Source organism: Triturus cristatus, chromosome 9, assembly GCF_964204655.1.
Source record: "Triturus cristatus chromosome 9, aTriCri1.1, whole genome shotgun sequence".
NCBI classification, from domain to species: domain Eukaryota; kingdom Metazoa; phylum Chordata; class Amphibia; order Caudata; family Salamandridae; genus Triturus; species Triturus cristatus.
In genome coordinates this window covers 135,934,303-135,954,811 of record NC_140592.1, presented here as the reverse complement: position 1 = coordinate 135,954,811, position 20,509 = coordinate 135,934,303, and the positions used below count along the sequence as shown (strand labels likewise).

General features: G+C 49.4%; 1 protein-coding gene across 2 annotated transcripts in view; it reads left to right on the top strand.

The window, feature by feature from the left end:
- Positions 1–20,509, top strand: part of SFMBT1 (Scm like with four mbt domains 1) — a 482,765-nt gene that overhangs the window by 219,353 nt on the left and 242,903 nt on the right. For both annotated transcript variants that reach the window (XM_085624542.1, XM_085624541.1), the window contains one exon: positions 10,890–10,984. In XM_085624542.1, the coding sequence (XP_085480668.1) occupies positions 10,890–10,984 (95 nt within the window). The remainder of the gene's footprint in view (positions 1–10,889; positions 10,985–20,509) is intronic.

The following is a 20,509-nucleotide window of genomic DNA, read 5'->3' as shown; positions in this document are numbered from 1 at the left end:
TCGGCATTTGTCTCGCATCTATGAAAGAAGGTTCATGTGGGTTTACTTCTTGCCTGGCTCCACGTCACGACTGTACTGCTTTACACCAAATATAGCAAGGCTTGTGGCCCACCTACTGTATGCCAACCTGAAGGTCGCTTATGTCATTATCACAGGATTCAAACATGGCGTGGTCACGTGGGAAGCAGGTTTGTTTCACGTTTTCAGTAAAGGTATTCTGCAGCTGTATAAAGGGAGCACAGCAGCCATCCAAGGTTAGACTGCAATACAACCCGTCATTGACACCCACGAGGCACAGAACAGAGCATTAGACCCTGCACGCTATATCAACCTGATGGTGCGCCCAGGAGCGCTGTATTACGTTTTATCTAATAAAACCACTGCCTTTTGTCCATTTCCAGTACAGGGATAACCAGACCTCTGGAAAGATGTTTCTAAACGCACGCCAAATCCGAATGCGTGGTAGTTTATATGTATGAGCAAGCTTTAGGGTGGTATTTTTGGAACTAGAAAAAGAGACTGCCCTTCTCGCACTTTTGTGATTCTGCAGGCCCTTTTACCTTATGAGATAAAATCAAAACATATCACTTGCAAAGTACTACACCATAAAGAAAAAAATGTTCTTTTGGTTTTATTGAATACTCCTAACTATCTTCTTGGCATGCGGGATTGGGATTGAGGGGAGGCCTGAGAGACCCCGTAAAGCTTTTGAGGCCATGAAGAGATCCCAGACCAGGCGTGTGAGGGTACAGGGAGTCAGTGCATGCGACTCGTGAGGGGGCTGTGTGAATGCACCCACGGGGCGAAGGAGCCTGTGTGACTGACCCAGGGAGCGACGGGGGGCTTTGTGTGTCTGCACCCAGGGAGCAAAGGGGGCTGTGTGACTGAAACCAGAGGGTGAAGGGACCTGTGTGACTGAAACCAGGGACTGACTGAAACCAAGAAGTGAAGGGAGCTGTGAGACTAAAACCAGGGAGTGGAGGGGTCTGTGTGACTGAAACCAGAGAGAGAAAGGGGCTGCGTGACTGAAACCAGAGAGTGGAGGAGGCTGTGTGACTGAAAGCAGATAGTGAAGGGAGCTGTTTGACGAAACGAGGGACTGAAAGGGTCTGTGTGACTTAGACAGAGAGTGAAGGGGGCTGTGAGACTGAAACCAGAGAGTGAAGGGGGCTGTGAGACTGAAACCAGGGAGTGAAGGGAGTTGTGTGACTTAGGCCAGAGAGTGGAGGAGGCTGTGTGACTGAAGCCAGAGAGTGCTGGAAGTGGTGCCATGGCAGGGGTGCATACATGGGCGCTAACACATCCCAGGGAGAATACGGCCCCTCCCACGAGATTAGGATTGGCGCTGTGCTTCTGTAGAGCTGCAGAACTTTAAACATGGCTATTTCAAAGTGGAATACTCTGCTAAAACAGGTTCCATTGATTTAAGGCTGAAAAGGAATGATTGAGTAATATAAAGTGCCGCAATAATGCTGCAAAATTTCCTTTTTGTGCCGCTAAATTTCAATTTCTGTGCCGCAATATCCTGGGGGGGTCTTACTTCTTAGTCTGCAGTCTGACGGTGTCCTGGCTGCAGGTGTGCCGAGAACCAGCAGTGATGGTGAGCTTTTCTGTGAGATCAGTAGGTCGTGTTAGAAGTGCATGAAGGGCTTATTTAAAATCACCAATATCAAGACCACAAATAGAAGCAAACCTTTAGCCTGGAAATAACACGTCGATTGCACATTTGAAGCAAACTCTCTTTTCTCAGGACTATTCACAACTAGCTGCTGGGATACAAAGAACAACGAATACTAGAATAGTGTTTTCCCTCACAAAACAAACTCCGACATTGGTCTTACTTTGTATTTGTTCTCTCGAAAGCACACTGTGGAATTGATCCAGGTCAAGTGTGAAACCTTGCTCCCAGAGTCCAATACTGTTTAAGAACTATGGGGCTGATTACGATGGCGGACGGCTGGAGTCCGTCCACCATCGTGGTGGTGACCGGGACCGTCCGCAATACATTCGTCGGTTCCACATACCAAAGCAGTCGCATCTTGCATTTTAACATTGCGGTGGGTGCTGCAGACAGAAGAACCCGCCCGATGTTAAAAGTGCATGTTGTGCATTTCACTTCACTACGTGGCAGGCACCACACGGTGCCTGCCACTTGGTGCAGTGAAATATAAGGGGGTACCATGGGTACCCGTCCAGTGCACCCACACCTCCCAATCTCCGCCAGCCTTTCAATGGCGGTTTAACCACCACGGAAAGGCTGGCTTAAGCCCGCATTGTAATTTGGCGGATGGGGCCTGCTAGGCACCGCCAACATTTTACCTAATGTGGATTGTATGCCAGGCAATCGGATCGATTGCCTCTGGCGGTTCCGTGGCGAATGGTCTTTGTGACCGCCACTGTCGCGGTCGTTTTCCCCCGCCATCCTAATTTGGCGAGGGAAAAATCGCGGTCCAATGGCGGAAGGACCGCCACAGCATGGCTGGCAGTGGCGGTCCTTCCGCCATCGTAATCGGCCCCTATGTTCTGTGCATCAGAAATGGGCGTTGGAAGTCAGGGTTGCTAGCTGGCTCCATGTCGTAAGAAGCACCTTCAGTCATTCATCATATCGTAGGATTCAGAAACTGCAAATCCCAGAATCCCGCAAGTGTGAACTGAAAAAAACAGGAAGGGCCAAAATTGGGCCACTTTGCAGCCCTATTTACAATTGAGACCGAAAGTAGTTAGGCTAGTAACCTAGTTATCTTGCAAACCACAGAGACTACCACAGCATGTGAATTCATTACGTAATTTGTACGTATTGTACAGGCGAGTTGGCAAGCCTGGGACTGCTGGTCCGTATGACATTTTATCCTGTTCGCTACAACAGTACAACTTTTTATGGTCAGTCATTACCTGCTTCTTGTATGAATCCCTGTAGCACTTGAGTGATTTTCATGCATGACGTCACAGGCCTGCCTGTGTTGAACCATTTGTGTGATAATCTGACAAGGTAGAATAAAGTCTTTCAAGCGGCTCCAGTAATTAGAAGTGACTTGAAGCCAAGCCTACCGCGAGAAGAACAGGGTCAGGCTGACACGCGGGAAGCTAGAAATCTTTCGGCACCTGCTATTCTCAGAATACATTCCTCTTCTCAGTGCTGTCAAATCATAGGCTTTGTTAAGCATCTCACACGCCCAGCAAAGACGAACACTTCCTGCTACACGTGCGAAAATGTTGTTTTCATTCTTCTCTCTAATTATTTTCAGGTCAGCTTCTAACATGATGCTGCAGTTGTCACGTTTGCTTCTTCCACGGGCCCTGTATTTAGTTGTGTTTCATCACCCAGCATTCGATGGTAGAAGCTGCTGTAAATAGAGCAGGGTGAAGTAGCGTCTTGGTGTTTTTTTCTACGTACTTACGTCATTGGCAACATCAGACGGAAGCGTGCGTGTCTCATGAGTAAAGTTGCCTCCTTCGCAGAACTGTAATTGCGGAAAGCGACGCACGCGTAAAAGGAGTGGAATGTTTTGGGTGGGTACGTATAAGTAATTCACTGTAGCAATCAGCTGACGGCATCTTCTAATAACACCTTATATGTGATGAATGTGTTTGATGACCTCAACCTTATATAAAGAGATTCAAAGATTACGTATACCTCGGACTACGTGGGACCGAGCACACACACCTGTGCCAAGTTCCTGGTAAATTGAAATTGAAGCATGCTGATGCAGGTTGTCCAGTTGGAACCCTCCTGAGTGGGGAGTGGATCATAATGTTATGTTTGCCTCTATCGAGGCTTCTTCAGTGTCAATATTGATTACTCTATAAACTGGAGCTACACCGTTTGGTTAGTATCTAGGAGTGCTCTGGCTATACTGAGGTTTTGCTTATTGACTGGGCTTGCAGAATTGCCTTTTCGAGCTAAACGTGTTTAATGAATTGGGGTGCCGTTTCAAGGCTGCCATGAGCCCTAATTAGGGTGACCAGATTCCCAAAACAAAAATCTGGGACCGGTCATAAAAATAGAAGTAGGACTACAGTTTACACTGGTGGGTCGCTGGATCTTGGTGCAGGCAGTGACCTCTGACTCCAGTGACAGGGTCATGCTGGCGGTTAGGACACGCTGTCGCCACAATGGCTGGCATAATGACATTCTTGCTGTGTTTTAGAAATAGAAGGGAAATCCCAAGAGGAAATGTCTCTTTTTAAAGGATTTCCCTTCCCACAACACCTTCATCTGGAGTGACATCCAGATGCGCACACCAGTGCCCACTCAGCCACTACTAAAAAACCAGGACATTTCTGTGCTCATCCCAGCAGCTATTTAAAAACCGGGACATGTATTCAGTTTGCAGGAAAGTGTCGGGACACGGCGACACTTCATAAAAAACCCAGACCGTCCGGGGAAAACCGGGACGTCTAGTCACCCTGGCCCTAATGCAAGAGAAATGTCTCTGATATTAGTTGGGCAGTGTAAGACAGCCAGAATTGGGGTGCAGTGGGCCCATCACACCCCTGCACACAGTTGAATTGCACGTGCTATAACAGCTATGCTAATGAAACTGTTAACAGACCCTTCTCTGTTCTTGTTATAAGCATTGTAATCCTCGGATTATTTTCCAAATGTGTCCGAGATTTTGTTGTTCATTTTGTGAAAATGTGCTACCACCAGCGTGACTCGTTATGTTTCTGTGTTGGGTGGATCTGTCTACATCAGTGAGTTAAGGGGGACGGTTCTTGGTGTGTGCTGGGCGAGACAAGCGGGCAATACAGAGCTTACACGCCTTCTAGGCTTGCTTGCATGTTTATGGCCCGTCAGAAGTACATGGGTGTAAGACTGTTCATGGTAACAAGTGCTATTTTTTGCCATAGTAGACAATCAACATATATTTGTGCTGCCTTAGATGTATATTATAAGGCCTCTATTTTTATGTAGTTTGTTGTGCTTTTATTATGCATGGTGTGACTTAGCGGTGGTTTGGTAAGCGCTGATACAACAGTATTAGCCTCATGTACTAACAGTTTTAACATTTGCCAACCCTCTTGTTCGGTAAATCAGATGGGTTTCAAGTTTATTTTATTAGCATAGTTACTTAAAACCATTGCATCAAAACACATAGATACAATTTTTTTGTAGAAGTTATTTAATGATAATAAATAAATAGACAAAGTTAATTAGGATAAATTATTGTCCAGTCTCATTTCCGCTTGTAGTTTGAAGTTCGTTTTCTGGGCATCTATTAAGAACCTATCCGTTTAGTCCAATGTTTTTGCTATGTGGTCACGGTATGGAGGATGGTGCGGTTTGGGGATCAGCGCTTCCTTCGGGATATCCTCAGTGTTCCTGTTTAATGAAACTCCAACTTTGCTCTGGCATTTTTTCCCTACCTGTCTCAGGAACTTTACCAAGCGGCAGTTCAGCTGTGGCTCATCAGGAGCGAAGCAGGCCAGCACAGCTTGTCTCTGGGTGCAAATACCTGGTTGGTTAAAATGAGGTTTCAAAAGTTGCGTTCTTATTCGGTAAATCAGATGGGTTTCCAGATGATAAAATTCTTTTTAAAATGCACAAAGGCCATTTATCAATTTGGAAAATGTTAGCCATATCGTTACATGGGTTTAGTAAACCATTACGAATCGCTATTTGGAAGACGCGTGATAAACAGGCGTCCCTTCAAAATTCTGATTCCTTAATCAATCAGAGCATTTATAAAGCGCGCTACATACCCGTGACGGTCTCAAGGTGCTGGGGGGGGGGGCGGAGAGGAGCTACAGTTCGAAGAGCCAGGTCTTGAGGAGTCTTCTGAAGGTCAGAAGGTCTTCGGTTTGCCGCAGGCGGATGGGGAGGTTGTTCCATGTCTTGGCAGCGAGGTGGGAGAATGATCTGCCGCCGGCGGTCACTCTTCGGATGTGGGGGATGGTGGCGAGGGCGTGGTCTGCGGAGCGGAGCTGGCGGGTGGGGGTGTAGAGGCTGAGTCGGCTGTTGAGGTACGCTGGTTCGATGTTGTGGAGTGCCTTGTGTGCGTGGGTGAGGAGTTTGAAGGTTATCCTCTTGTTGATGGGGAGCCAGTGCAGGTCTCTCAGGTGGGGTGTGATGTGGCTGCAGCGAGGGATGTCGAGGATCAGGCTTGTGGAGGCGTTCTGGATGCATTGGAGCCGTTTCAGGAGTTTGGCCGGGGCTCCTGCGTAGAGTGCATTTCCGTAGTCCAGTCTACTGCTGACGAGGGCCTGGGTGACCGTCCTTCTTGTTCCGGTGGGGATCCACTTGTAGATCTTGCGAAGCATGCGGAGGGTGTTGAAGCAAGAGGAGGAGACGGCGTTGACCTGCTTCGTCATGGAAAGGGTGGAGTCGAGGATGACCCCTAGGTTACGTGCATGGTCGGCGTGTGTAGGGGGTGCTCCTAGTGCAGTCGGCCACCAAGAGTCATCCCAGGCTGAGGGGGTAGATCCGAGGAGGAGGACCTCCGTCTTGTCCGAGTTCAGCTTCAGTCGGCTGTTTCGCATCCAGTCGGCGATGGCCTTCATTCCTTCGTGGAGGTAGGTTTTGGTGGTGTGGGGGTCTTTGGTGAGGGAGAGGATCAGCTGTGTGTCGTCTGCGTAGGAGATGATGTTGAGGTCGTGCCGTAGTGCGGCTTGGGCGAGCAGTGCCATGTAGACGTTGAACAGCGTCGGGATGAGCCTTGGGGTACGCCGCAGATGATCTCGGTCTCTTCGGAGCGGAAGGGGGGGAGGCGGACGCTCTGTGTTCTGCTGGAGAGAAAGGAGGTGGTCCAGTCCAGGGCATTCTCTTGGATTCCGGCATCGTAGAGGCGTGTTCGTAGTGTGCGGTGGCAGACCGTGTCGAAGGCGGCTGACCGGTCCAGGAGGATGAGGGCCTCGGTTTCTCCGTTGTCAAGCAGTGCCCTGATGTCATCTGTGGCGGCGATGAGGGCAGTTTCGGTGCTGTGGTTGCTACGGAACCTGGACTGGGACGGGTCCAGGATGTTGTTTTCCTCGAGGAAGCTGGTCAGTTGTTTGTTGCCGGCCTTTTCGATGACCTTCGCCGGGAACGGGAGCAGGGAGATGGGTCGGAAGTTCTTGAGGTCGGCCTTGGGTTTCTTGAGTAGGGCGTTGATCTCTGCGTGCTTCCAGCTCTCCGGGAAGGTCGCTGTCTCGACAGAGATGTTGATGGTTTTCCGGAGATGGGGTGCGATGGTGTTCCTGGCTTTGTTGAAGATGTGGTGTGGGCAGGGGTCCTCCAGGGATCCGGAGTGGATGGTGTTCATGATCTTGATGGTGTCGTCGTCGTTGATGTTGGTCCAGGCGAGCAGGCGGTTGGTGCGGGTGGTGGTCGTGGGGAGCGGGGGTCTCAGCGGTTGCCGGGGTGGTGACGGCGTTGAAGCTGTTGTGAATGTCTGCGATCTTGCGATGGAAGAATGTGGCTAGCGAGTCTCACCGGTCTTGTGACGGTGGGATGTCGTTGGGGTTGGAGCTGGGGTTGGAGAGTTCCTTCACGATGTTGAAGGGCTCTTTGCTGTTGTGTGCGTTGTTGTCTAGGTGGTCTTTGAAGGAGGTCCTTTTGGCGGATCTGATGAGGTGGTGGTGTATGCGGGTGGCGTTCTTGTGGGCTGTGTAGCTTTCCGGTGTTCGTTCACGGATCCAGTTTTTTCCGAGTTTTCAGCAGGTTCGCTTGGAGGCCTGAAGGTCTTCGGTGAACCAGCTGGCTCTCTTGCTGGTGTGGGTGACGGAGGGCTTCTTGAGCGGAGCGAGGGTGTTGGCGCAGTCGTCGATCCACTGTCTGAGGCTATGGGCTGCGGCATCGGGGTTGGTCGGGTCTGCGGGTGGGCTGTGGGCGAGGGCGGTGGTTAGCTGGTCCTCGGTGACCTTGCTCCAGCGGCGGCGAGGCATCTGCTGGGTGCGGTGATGTGTGGTAGGTTTCTGGAAGGTGAAGTGGATGCAGCGGTGGTCAGTCCAGGGGAGTTCGGTGGTGCGGTTGAAGAAGACGTGGGAGCTTGCTGAGAAGATGGGGTCCAGCGTGTGGCCGACGGAGTGGGTGGGTGTTGTGACGAGTTGTCTGAGTCCGAGGTTGGCGATCAGGGTGGAAGAGTTGGAGTTGTTGTTGTTCCCGAGGTGGAAGTTCAGGTCCCCGAGGAGGATATAGTCCGTGGAGGCAAGGGCGTGTGTGCTGACTAAGTCGGCGATGGAGTTGCTGAACTGTGGTTGGGGTCCGGAGGGTCTGTAGATGAGGGTTCGTCTGAGGGTGGTGTTGGGGTCGGTGTGAATCTGGAAGGGCAGGTGTTCGGCGGTGCTGAGGGTGTCGTCGGTGTTGGTTGATACTTTGAGAGTGTTCCTGTGGACGATGGCGATTCCTCCTCCTACTCCATTGGCGCGGTCTTTGCGGGTGATCTTGTAGCCTTCCGGGATGGCTCTGGCGATGTCGGGTGCAGAGGAGGGTTTCAACCAGGTCTCCGTCAGGAAGGCGACGTCTGGGGTGTTGGAGTCCAGTAGGTCCCAGAGTTCCACGGCGTGTTTGCATGTGGAGCGGGTGTTGAGGAGGATGCATCTGAGATAGTTGGGTCCTTTGGTAGGTGGGTTGGCGGGCCGGATGCTGGTGATGCTGCAGTTCCGGCAGGAGAAGGGTCCTTGGGTGCATTTCTGGGCGGCCAGGCAGCCGGTGCGTGATCGTCCGGCGTTGAGTAAGTGGAGGGTGCTGGTGTCGTAGCAGAGGCGGGCGTCGTGGCGCTCGCAGGGGCCAGGGGTCCTGGCGCGATCCAGGCGCAGACGGGCTTGCCTTTGGCGCACTGCTCGCGGCTGTGCAGCGGCCGCCATATAAGGGGAGGGAGGAGCAGCTGGGAGGCGGAAGGTGAATGGACTACGAGCTGGGCGGGGCTGCAGGGGATGCAGCGGCGGGGATTGGGAATGGGGAAAGCGACGCGGGGAATAGAAGGCAAAAAGGGGGCACAACAGGTACAGGGGGAAGCAAAAACAGGACAGATCAGCAACAAACACAGCACAATATCAGGACATTCACAGTACAATAATAAAAATGAGAAACGAGCAGGACCTACGGTGGGCTACGAACCCGGCAACAGCGGAGCTGGGAGCACGGACGCAGTCAGGTGGAGCTGCGCGGCATGGGGAGCGACCTGCCTGGAGGTAGGGTCAAGGGTCCCTGGTTTGCGAACAAAATCCAGTCTAAAAAAATGTATATTCTTCCACCAATTCAATAGAGGTGGTAACCCATTTGAAAATGGGAAGGGATCCCTTGGGGACTTCTTCCCTCATTTATGAATGTTTAGAAAAACATTTTTAGGAGTAGACAGTGTTCCACAGGATCACTACTCACTAATTAAACATGTTTGTAAACAATTTCATTTTTCTTGCTATATGAGCTTAATTAAAAAAAGAAAAACTTTTTTGAAAAGCAATCACAGACACAGTAATCTGCTGACCCCAAGAGGCTAACGTGTGTGATTGTAGCCAATCATAGTGGGTCGTAGTTTGCGACCGACCTCATTAATATTTGAGGTAGGCTGAATCGCGACCCACTCAGATTCTGTATTTGGTGAACCAACCTATTAATACATAGGTGAGTTTGCAAATGCATTTGGTAAAAGTTGGTGTGCAAATTGCAATCACATTTGCCAAATGCATTGATGTCCCAAATAACACATACAATTGTATGTAGCGTGTTATCACTGATGCGAGCTGTTGTGTACACAGTGATGCCCAACTAGATGAAATGTCCTTTTGAGAGTTAGTGCATGTTATCCTTGCCAGAGGAGTTTTGTGAAAGCAGGAATAAAAGTGCTGACCAACTATGCTTGTAAATGGGAGGTAGTGACCAGTAACTACACAGTGGAGGCCAACACGGAAGGAGCAAAATGTCTGAGTGTACCCCCAGTAGGGTGGTGCGATTTTAGGCTGGATATGTCCAGGGTCTGCACCCATCTCATATCTCTCGATATTGTGGCCACCCTGGGTGAGAAAGTGGGGAGTTGGTGTTGAGGCATTTGCCGGTTTGGGGCGTTTCGTGGTTGCGCGCCTCTTCTGCACCGGGTCAAGAGGGCTTCACTGTAGCACAGGAGAGTGATGTCGTGTCCAGGCCCTGGTACAATCACTGGAGTTTTAGTTTAAATATGTGTACAGAAGTTTGCTTAGACTTTTTCTGCCACGTGTCTTCCAGGAAGTGACGCCTTTGTCTCCAGAAATCCCATCTGCCCAAATCTGTCCTTCGTGGAAAGGGATTTGGGGTAGTTAGGGAGGGGTTAAGCAGAGATAATTAACATGCAACTGAATTTGCATCACACTGACATAAATAGGTCTGGATTGTACTGCAGTGTTTCTTGACATTTTCATTGTTTGTCACTCTTTTTGAAAGAAGGTGGGGGCCGTAGGAGCGAGGGAATGCACAGTGAGGGACACATTCTAGTTCTAAGCTCAGGACGGAATCGATGAAAACCCGATGGCCCCTCACTTAGTGGGAGTTTAAAAGAAGGAAAGAAGAGCTCCTAAATAAATGTATCTCCAGATGGAGACACCTTACTTCCTGAGCCAAATAGTGTTTTATGTGTGTTCTGAAATTATCCCTATGGCGAATGGTAGATGGCTAAAGCTGGGGAACACGTATTACCAAAGACAATTTGTTTTGGAAAGTACATCTAAAGGGATTTTGTGACTGACTATAGTGTGCTTGAATGCAAGAAAGATGCATTCAAATGTTGTATGCAGTAATGTGAATCACAAAAGTTTATTACTGGTGAATTAAAAAGCCAAGTTTTACTTTGAGACTGTGACTCACACATGTACTACTGAACATTAAGGTCCAGTTAAAATGGAAAATGCTGAAGTTTTAGTGATGCTTTGCCTGTAACCTCTCCTGGTCAGTATCCTGGGTATCTTTGTCTTAGCTGCTTGTTGTCTTTGTGTTTCAGATGCTGGGTCTGGTGTGGAAGAAGTGGAGTTCATCTGGGATGACTATCTTGAGGACACTGGGACCAAAGCAGCTCCACACAGTTCCTTTAAGCATGTGAGTGGTTATTTGCTGGAGTGTTTGACCTCTCTGCAGCACTCATTATTCACATAATCGTGTATTTATCAGCAGGACAAGCGATGGGACACAAGCTCTTGTCTGCTTGTTCAGTGCTCCGTGATTTTTATTGCTGCAGTGCCTATAGATGCCCAAGCTACCATAGCGCAGACATTAACACTTGCTATGCGTGATACCCTCACCAATTAGATGCAAATATAATTAAGAAGCCTGATATATTTATTTAATTACCTTTTATGGGGGCTTATAAATTGCAATCTAGAGGGCTCTAGAACCCTGCACCAAGGCTTCACCCGAGTGAGTCTAGGTGAGTTAGCAAATAGAGTTGCACTTATTTTGCAGTTGTATATATTGCACACTTACCGTCCTAAACTGCATGAAACATCATTGGCTTACTGTAACCTAGAAGTTCGAGGCATGTGGGCTGCTGAATTCATATCTGTGCATAGATCGCCGCCTAGTGTTGGGTCCGGATGTTTGCACGTTGTTGTCCTGGAAGAGTCTTCGAAGTATCCTTGGATAGGTGACTCCTCCCCTGGACTACAGTGCGCATGGGCATCCTCTCCATCCTCAGATTGTTTTTTTTCCGCCATTGGGTGCGGATGTGCTATCTTAACTCCATATAGGAAAAAACTTTGTCGAGGCCAAAAGGCCTTTAGTTCGCGTCGGTACTGTTCACTCGATCGGTTTCGACTCTACCTGTTAGCTTACTAACTTCGGAAACAACTTTTCGCTTGTTACCTGACCATCGACGACACCGACGATGGAGTCGAGGACACCATTCAAGAGGTGCCCGGTATGCAATGCGAAATATCCCCATATCGATGTCCACCCGGTGTGCAACAAATGCTTGTCGCCGGACCACGACGAATCGACATGCATGGCCTGTGCCCGGTTCCGTTCCAAGAAGACTCTACGGAATCGACGAGCGGCGAGACTCGAAGCGCAGCACGCGGCACCGGCCCCGGCAGACATCTTCAATCCCGGTTCCGAACATGACTCCGGTTCGGACGACGTCGACGAATCACTCTTTCGCAGAGATGAAGACAACGCCGAGGTAGGAGACGACGATGAGGCCTTAGGGGCCGAAGAGAGTAGCTCCAATGACGAGCAAGGCCTACCCGTTCAGACTGACGAGGGCCCAGTGCCACAGTCTATGGCTCCGGTCGAGGGATCGCCTTCGGGCCTTACCCGAGACCTATCCCGCGGTTCTTCGGCCCCGCCCTCGGGCCCAGCCTCGGACGTTCAGCGGCAGCCATTATTACCTAAACCGGCTGGTTTCCCTTCTACCAAACCGAAACCGAAAGCTGCACCGGTGCAAATGAAACCGAAACCGAAAGTGGCGCTAGTCGGGTCGAGGCCTTCCACACCTTCGACGCCAGCGACACGCATCGGCACCGAGCGCACCAAACGAGACTTCGGTGCCGAACTTGAAGCGGCCGACGCCGGAGTCGGCATTCGGAAAAAGGCCCTCGGTGCCATCAAACCGGCTCGGCTCTCGGCGCCGACGCCATCGACTCCTAAACCAAAGGTCATGCCACCTGCTGCGTCTCACGTCGCTTCCACGGCAACACCGAAGCCTCCTGCATCGAAGACGTCGACGGCCATTTCCGCCCCTCGACCCGATGACCCACCGGCGCCGAAAAAGTCCATGGCCGCCTCTACAAACCTGGTGGGCGCTAAGGCCTCGAAAGCGCTTCAAGTGCGAACCGTTGCAGCACAAAGCAGCAAAACCCAAGCGGTCCTCCAGGACACATCGGGCTCCGGCCCACTAAAAGCTCAAACAGCCTCTTCGGCGCCAGCCAACATAACTTTTGGCCTGCCGCCATCCACGATCCCGAAAATGTTCCAACTCAGGACACGGGTCACCCACACCACGGTTACACCTGCTGAGACGTCTCCGTCACGTTACATCGACGCCAACACCGGCAGGATGATTATCCAGGACCGGAGGATAACTTCAGATCCACCCTTGGACCCTTTCAGGATCCCACTAAAAAGAAAGCTGCCTGTGGACTCAGAACCTGTGCTTTGCGAATCTTTCGACTCGCCCTACCAGGACCCACTATCATTCTCTCCCACACACTCCGACACGGATGCGTTGGCAGACTATATGGATGACCAAGTCCCTTACCACGGAGTCATGGACCCTGATGACCAACAGGACCCTGATCAAACTTGGGGCGACCCTGCAGACCCCAGTGCACCTCTAGATGCACAGGACCCACAACTCTATGGAGCGAAAACATCTCCGACAGAGGACACTGCAGCGTTCAACGCTCTTATTGAACGTGCTGCAAATAATCATGGAGTGCAGCTTCACTCTGACACCGTGGAAGACGACTTCCTTATGGACACTTTCGCTTCCTCGGAAAGGCATGTAAAGACTCTGCCCATGCTGAAAGGAGTCCTCAAACCAGCCAAGGACATCTTCAAGGAACCCACCAGGGCACGGGTGATAAACCCCAGGATCGACAAAAAGTACAGATCAGCACCTGGGGACCCTACTTACATCAGAGGCCAATTACCTCTCGACTCCATTGTCGTTGCGAATGCTCGCAAGAGGGCACACTCGCAAACGACAGGTGACGCTCCTCCCCCAGACAAAGAGTCCAAGGTTTTAGAGACCTCTGGCAAGCGAGTTGCCGCCCAGGCTGCCAACATATGGCGCATAGCCAACACTCAAGCGCTCTTCGCTCGCTACGATAGAGCGCACTATGATACAATGGAGCAACTACTCCAACATCTCCCTGACCAGTTCAAAGAAGGTGCAGAAATTCTTATCAGAGAGGGACAGCTACTCACAAATGCTTCCATCAAGTGTGCACTAGATACCGCAGACACGGCGGCCAGGGCCATAAACACAAGCGTCATGCTGCGACGACATGCCTGGTTGCGAATCTCCGGGTTCAAACCTGAGGTGCAAAATAATATACTGAACCAACCTGTCAACCCCGACTATTTATTCGGGCCGGAGGTTGACACAGCCCTTGAGAAAATAAAGAAGGACACGGACACTGCAAAGTCCATGGGGGCTCTCCAGACTCAGTCCTTTCGGAGCAGCTCCTTTCGTCGTCCCGGAAATAGGGGAGCAGGTAGAGGACAGGGGTCACAGCAGACATACAACAAAGGCAATACCCAACCACCTACGATAAAAACACCTGGGGTGGATATCGTGGCTCCAGTACAAAGGGCAGAGGACGCGGCTACGGCAACACCAGGTCCTCCCCCAAGAACAAGCAGTGACGCCCTCTCCCTTCCTCCCGACCACATAACACCTGTCGGGGGAAGGCTACAAAGGTTCCTGTCCACGTGGAACTCCATCACCACGGACAGGTGGGTCAAAGATATTATCAAATACGGTTACTGTCTAGAACTAACCTCCACTCCACCCACAATACCTCCAAAAAACCGTCCTATGTCCTCAGAGCACTTAACGCTCTTACAGCAGGAGGTGCAAAGTATGCTTCTAAAAGGCGCAATAGAGGTCGTACCCGTCCACGAGCAAGGTACTCCCTGTACTTTTTAATACCGAAAAAGGACGGGTCACTCAGACCTATATTAGACCTGAGACCCCTAAACAGATACATTCTTTCCGAGCATTTTCACATGCTCACTCTACAGCAAGTCCTCCCGCTGCTCAAGCAGGGAGACTTTCTAGCCACACTAGACCTCAAGGATGCGTATTTCCACATACCCATTCACCCATCACACAAAAAATACCTCAGGTTCACTGTTCAAGGGCAGCACTACCAGTTCAGAGTCCTTCCCTTCGGCGTGACAACGGCACCAAGGGTGTTTACAAAGTGCCTAGCTACTGTGGCGGTACATCTACGGAGGCAGCACATACACGTCTACCCTTACCTGGACGACTGGCTCGTTCAAGCAAAGTCAGCCCAGCAATGTGCCAGCCACATGTCCCGCACCATTCACCTCCTTCACAGTCTGGGGTTCTCACTAAATTACCCAAAATCCGCACACGTACAACAGTACCTAGGTGCGACTATAGACACTCTGGCGGCCACGGCTCAGCCCAATTTGGTGAGAATCAACAGCATGCAAATGCTGATTTCAAAGTTCAAACCTCAACACTCCCTTCCGGCGCGAGTGTTCATGCAGTTGATAGGCATGATGGCCTCCTGCATCTTCATAGTCCCACACGCAAGACTACATATGCGCCCGCTTCAGGAGTGCTTGGCACGTCAGTGGAATCAGGCTCAAGGACAATTGAAAGACCTAGTGTTGGTGAGCGGTCGGGCATACAACTCTCTGCATTGGTGGAATCCACAAAACCTTTGCAAGGGCCGACCGTTCCAAGAGCCTGTTCCACAAATAGTACTGACAGCAGACGCGTCTCTCCAGGGATGGGGAGCTCATGTACTCCACTACACAGTGCAGGGACTATGGACGACACAACAGAAGAAAATGCACATCAACCTTCTGGAACTGATGGCAATCTTCCTAGCCATAAAGGCATTCAAAGTACATCTGTGCAACAAGGTCGTGTTGATCCGGACGGACAACATGACCGCAATGTACTACATACAGAAGCAGGGAGGGACGCACTCTCCACAGTTGTCTCATCTGGCTCAGAGCATGTGGAAGTGGGCCATTCACAGGAACATGTTCCTCATGGCGGAACACCTCCCCGGCAAGGACAACCAAATGGCGGATCTGCTCAGCAGACACAGCCACCAGATGCACGAGTGGGAGTTACACCCATCAGTACTCCAGCCGTACTTCCAGCAGTGGGGTCATCCAGAGATAGACCTGTTCGCCACAAGCGAAAACGCAAAATGCCAAAGCTTTGCCGCCAGGTTCCCACATCCGCAGTCGCAGGGCAATGCGATATGGATGAACTGGTCCGGCAGATTTGCGTACGCTTTTCCCCCAGCACCGTTGATACCGCTGGTGGCTCGCAAACTCAGACAACACTCCCTGACACTCGTCCTAGTTGCTCCTACGTGGGCACGCCAGCCATGGTACACCACCTTCCTCGAACTTTCCGTGGTGCTGCATCAAAGGCTGCGGATCAAACCCGCGCATTTGACGCAGAACCATGGAGAGATTCAGCACCCAGATCCGCAACAGCTAAACCTGGCGATCTGGCTCCTGAAGTCCTAGAGTTTGGCTACCTCAACCTGCCACCTGACTGAATGGACATCATCAAGGAGGCCAGAAGACCCACTACAAGAGCTTGCTATGCAGCCAAATGGAAAAGGTTTGTTATTTACTGCGGTAATAATGACATTAACCCGCTGGACGCATCCATCCAAAACATCATTTGTTACCTCCTACACCTATACAGATGCAATCTGGCGTACACCTCTATACGTGTCCATTTGACCGCAATATCAGCCTATCTACAAACCAGGCAGCACCTCTCTCTATTCAGAGTGCCTGCCATCAAAGCATTCTTGGAAGGACTCAAACGAGTCATTCCACCAAGCCACCCACCAGCTCCAATGTGGAACCTCAACCTGGTCCTCACACGCCTGATGGGTCCACCCTTTGAACCTCTCCACTCATGCGAGATTCAATTCCTCACCTGGAAAGTAGCCTTCCTGGTAGCGATCACTTCTTTAAGAAGAGTTAGTGAACTCCAGGCACTAACAGTTCAAGAGCCATTTATTCAGGTTCATGCCAACAGGGTCGTACTACGTACCAACCCCAAATTCATGCCCAAGGTAATATCGCAGTTCCACATGAATCAAACTATTGAACTGCCCGTTTTCTTCCAAAACCCACAAACTGTCGCGGAAAGGGCACTCCACACACTAGATGTCAAAAGGGCCCTCATGTATTACATCGACAGGACCAAACCCTTTAGGAAGACAAACCAACTGTTCGTTGCCTTTGCCCCACACCACAAAGGTAACGCCATCTCCAAAGCAGGGATAGCCAGATGGATAGTTAAGTGTATCCAAATTTGTTATCAAAAGGCAAAACGCACATTAACTATTCCCCCACGAGCCCACTCAACACGTAAGTTAGGGGCCTCCATGGCTTTTCTAGGAAATATTCCCCTGCATGATATATGTAGAGCAGCCACCTGGTCCACTACACACACATTTACCAAACACTATTGTGTAGATGTGCAATCTAAACAGCAGGCAGCTGTAGGACAGGCTGTTCTCAAAACCCTTTTTCAGACCGCTGCAGCTGGCACTGGTAGCCGCCGCTAATAGAGGGCACTGCTATACATTCTATGCACAGATATGAATTCAGCAGCCCACATGCCTCGAACTGAATATGCTACTTACCAGTATGCATCTGTTCTTGGCATGTAGGGCTGCTGACATTCATATCGCCCTCCCTCCTCCCCGGCGCCTGTAGCAGCTGCAGCTCTCAGAATTACTGTAAGCATGGTCATCACTTTCTGTATCTACTCCATCACTGCCACAATGGCGAAAAACAATCTGAGGATGGAGAGGATGCCCATGCGCACTGTAGTCCAGGGGAGGAGTCACCTATCCAAGGATACTTCGAAGACTCTTCCAGGACAACAACGTGCAAACATCCGGACCCAACACTAGGCGGCGATCTATGCACAGATATGAATGTCAGCAGCCCTACATGCCAAGAACAGATGCATACTGGTAAGTAGCATATTCATTTCATTACAAGTTTAACCATGCCAAAAGACATTAACACATCACATCTCACTCTCTATTGGAACACAATGGGATTGATTTAGTGCCTGAGTAAATTGGGATCTCGTGCCCTGTTTGTGCCGGTGTAACATGTATATGTGATACAATGCTCATCACACCCGGCAGTTACCAGGTGGGATATATTTATCCCCGTTAATTACCAGCAGGTCAAACCTGGCGGACGTTTATAGATGAAAAATGCCCAATAAATAATGGGCAGGTGGATTTTGCTGCAGAAAGATCAAAATATTGATCTTCTGCCCATTTTTGTGGGCTTGTATCCGAATAGGTGAACACTATCACACTCGATACATTCCAAACAGCCTGGTGTTGGATTTTATAGGATGCGATCATTCTTGCATCTGACAGATGGGATTCTTGTAGTCCGGCCACATGGATTGCAACGCGGCCTACATCTTGGCATGCAACCCACACTTAATGCACCGCTCCTGGCAAAAGAGAAGAGTGAGGGGTGAAAAAACCGTTGACACAGCCAAATGGGCATATTTGCCCAGAACACCAACGTCTACATTTTTGTGGCTGCCTTGAAATATTTTCCGTAATAAGATCCCAGGTGACTTTCAGTAGAATACACACTGTGTTACAGAAATGAGAAATTGTTAATTGACTAAGATGCAACTTGAGCATTCGGAGTCCGCCAGTTTATTAGTAGAACGAGGATACTGTGCAGTTTAATTATGCATGTTAATAAGTAAGGTAACAATATTCTTAAATGATCATTGCCAGTTATTGAGCCACGGATCTGTCGTTAGCATGCTGTGTGTAAAAGAAGAAGAGTGCCATGACCAAGAAATGTCTGGAAAGGTGAAAAATCAGATCACACTGTGCATAGGTGCCATGAACTCGGTACTAGTCTGTCATTGTTTGCTCTGTTGACTGATGTTACATGTGTGTTCTTGGTGGAACCCTTCATGATGTATTTGTCTAACCCACATGCGATTTATAGTGGAAATGCCTGCATATGAGAAATGCTTGTATGGGGTGAAATCAGCACATTTGTGCATTGCCATTCTGATTTTCTCCATGCCGGAATATGTTGGCTAGCACCTTATTGATGTATTTGTACATGACATGTAACCTGTTTCTGTGTGAATGCAGTAGTAGGTTCATGCAGTGAATGTCCTAGTGCAGGCCAGAGCTGAAGCACGCTTGATGCCACCATGAAATTTTGATCCTGATGCTGACAATGTCAGTCACTTGAGAGAAAGGAACCAGTATGTAAGTTTTTAGATTTACGGCCGTGCGAATGCCTTCATACAAATACCCCTAGAGTAGCTCTTCATTTTAAAGTGCCTCTAGGAACCGCTGTCTCTGATTTACCTAGAGAGAGTTCCCAGATTCCAGATGACTTGATATATGTTGCATCAGATCAGGCCAAATCTTTACCCATATGCAATGCTGGTGGATGAGGAAAAAACCACCCAAAAAGTGATTAATGGATTGCTTGAATTAGTCTCGGTCATTGGCAGTTGTTCTGTGCCACAATCCAGTTTGTCTTTTTCAACAGAAGACTACCTCAGACAGGAACCAACCATATGCAAATCAGCTTTGGGCCTTCTCTAATAGGTACAGTCCGTCCTGAACCGCCAGGATGTGTTCCATCCGAATGCAAACACGCAACTCCTGACCTGTTTTGTCCTATTTAGCCTCCTCGTGAATAGAGTGCAGCTGGGTACCTATGGCACGGTGAGTGCAGAAGCAGGTCTGGACATACGCCTTGCACTTCGAGCATTGCATTAAGGAAAGCACAAAAGTGACAGATGGTTTGCTTGAATAAATCTCAGCCATTGCTAATTACTCTGGGCAACTGTCTAGTCCATTAATATTTTGGCCACCATGCTTCTTCAGACAGAAACCAGCCATATGCAAATCAGCCCTGGTTGTTCGCCAGTAGGAACAGTCCAGCCTGAGCTGGCAGGCCTGGCCCCTCCTGAATGGGAGCAGAAGCAACTCCAGAGCAGGCTCAGCCTATTTGGACCTGTTAGTCATTAGGGCACAGGTGAACCACCTGCATCCCTTTAAAAGGCATTGGGAGAAGTGCATAGGAAGAAATAAATACACAAGTGCGTAACTGACGTTCTCCGATTGTGTTTGAGAAGGTCAGTTGTACGCTGAGCACTTTAGTGGAGGAAGTAAGGAAACATGCTAACCCCGGGGGTGATACGGCACAGCCAATGGTTGTGGTATTGCCCAGTAAACAGAGTGCACATGGTAAGCATGGGTCCCTGATAGAGCTTTAACAAATTTAATACATTGTTTTGTGTATGCACTGTCTTAGTGCACTGACAGCATACAGCTCTTTCTTTCGTCATTCTTTGGTGAGGAAATTAATCTTATACTACATCCGAGTTCTTAATTTAGATTAGTGATGCAATGTATACATGTATGCTGTATGTTCATAAAGCTTGTTTGAAGGATATGATTTTAGACTACATTTCTATTTATTGTTTATGTCCGTGAAATTCACAGAATTAACAAATAGACATTTGTGTCACAAAAAGCACTTCGCTTTATGAAAGATTTTCCATTCAAAATGGTGTCCACTACAAGTATGGAACTTACTGGGTTACGCTCATCAGTAAGACCCTAGATGACCGTTGGTATACTCCTAACTCTACTCCATTTAGTGCATTGACATTTTTATGTTTTACGTAGAGACAGGTTAGATGTCCATTTGCCGCTTGTAATGGAAAAAAATTCATAAATGAAAATCGATACATAAAAACATTCATGGAGCGACTTTGGTTCAGCACTTTTCATCCATTGGTCTGTTCTGATGTCACTTTCATTTTGCTTCCTCCCTATACCCCATACAGCATGAAACAGTTGG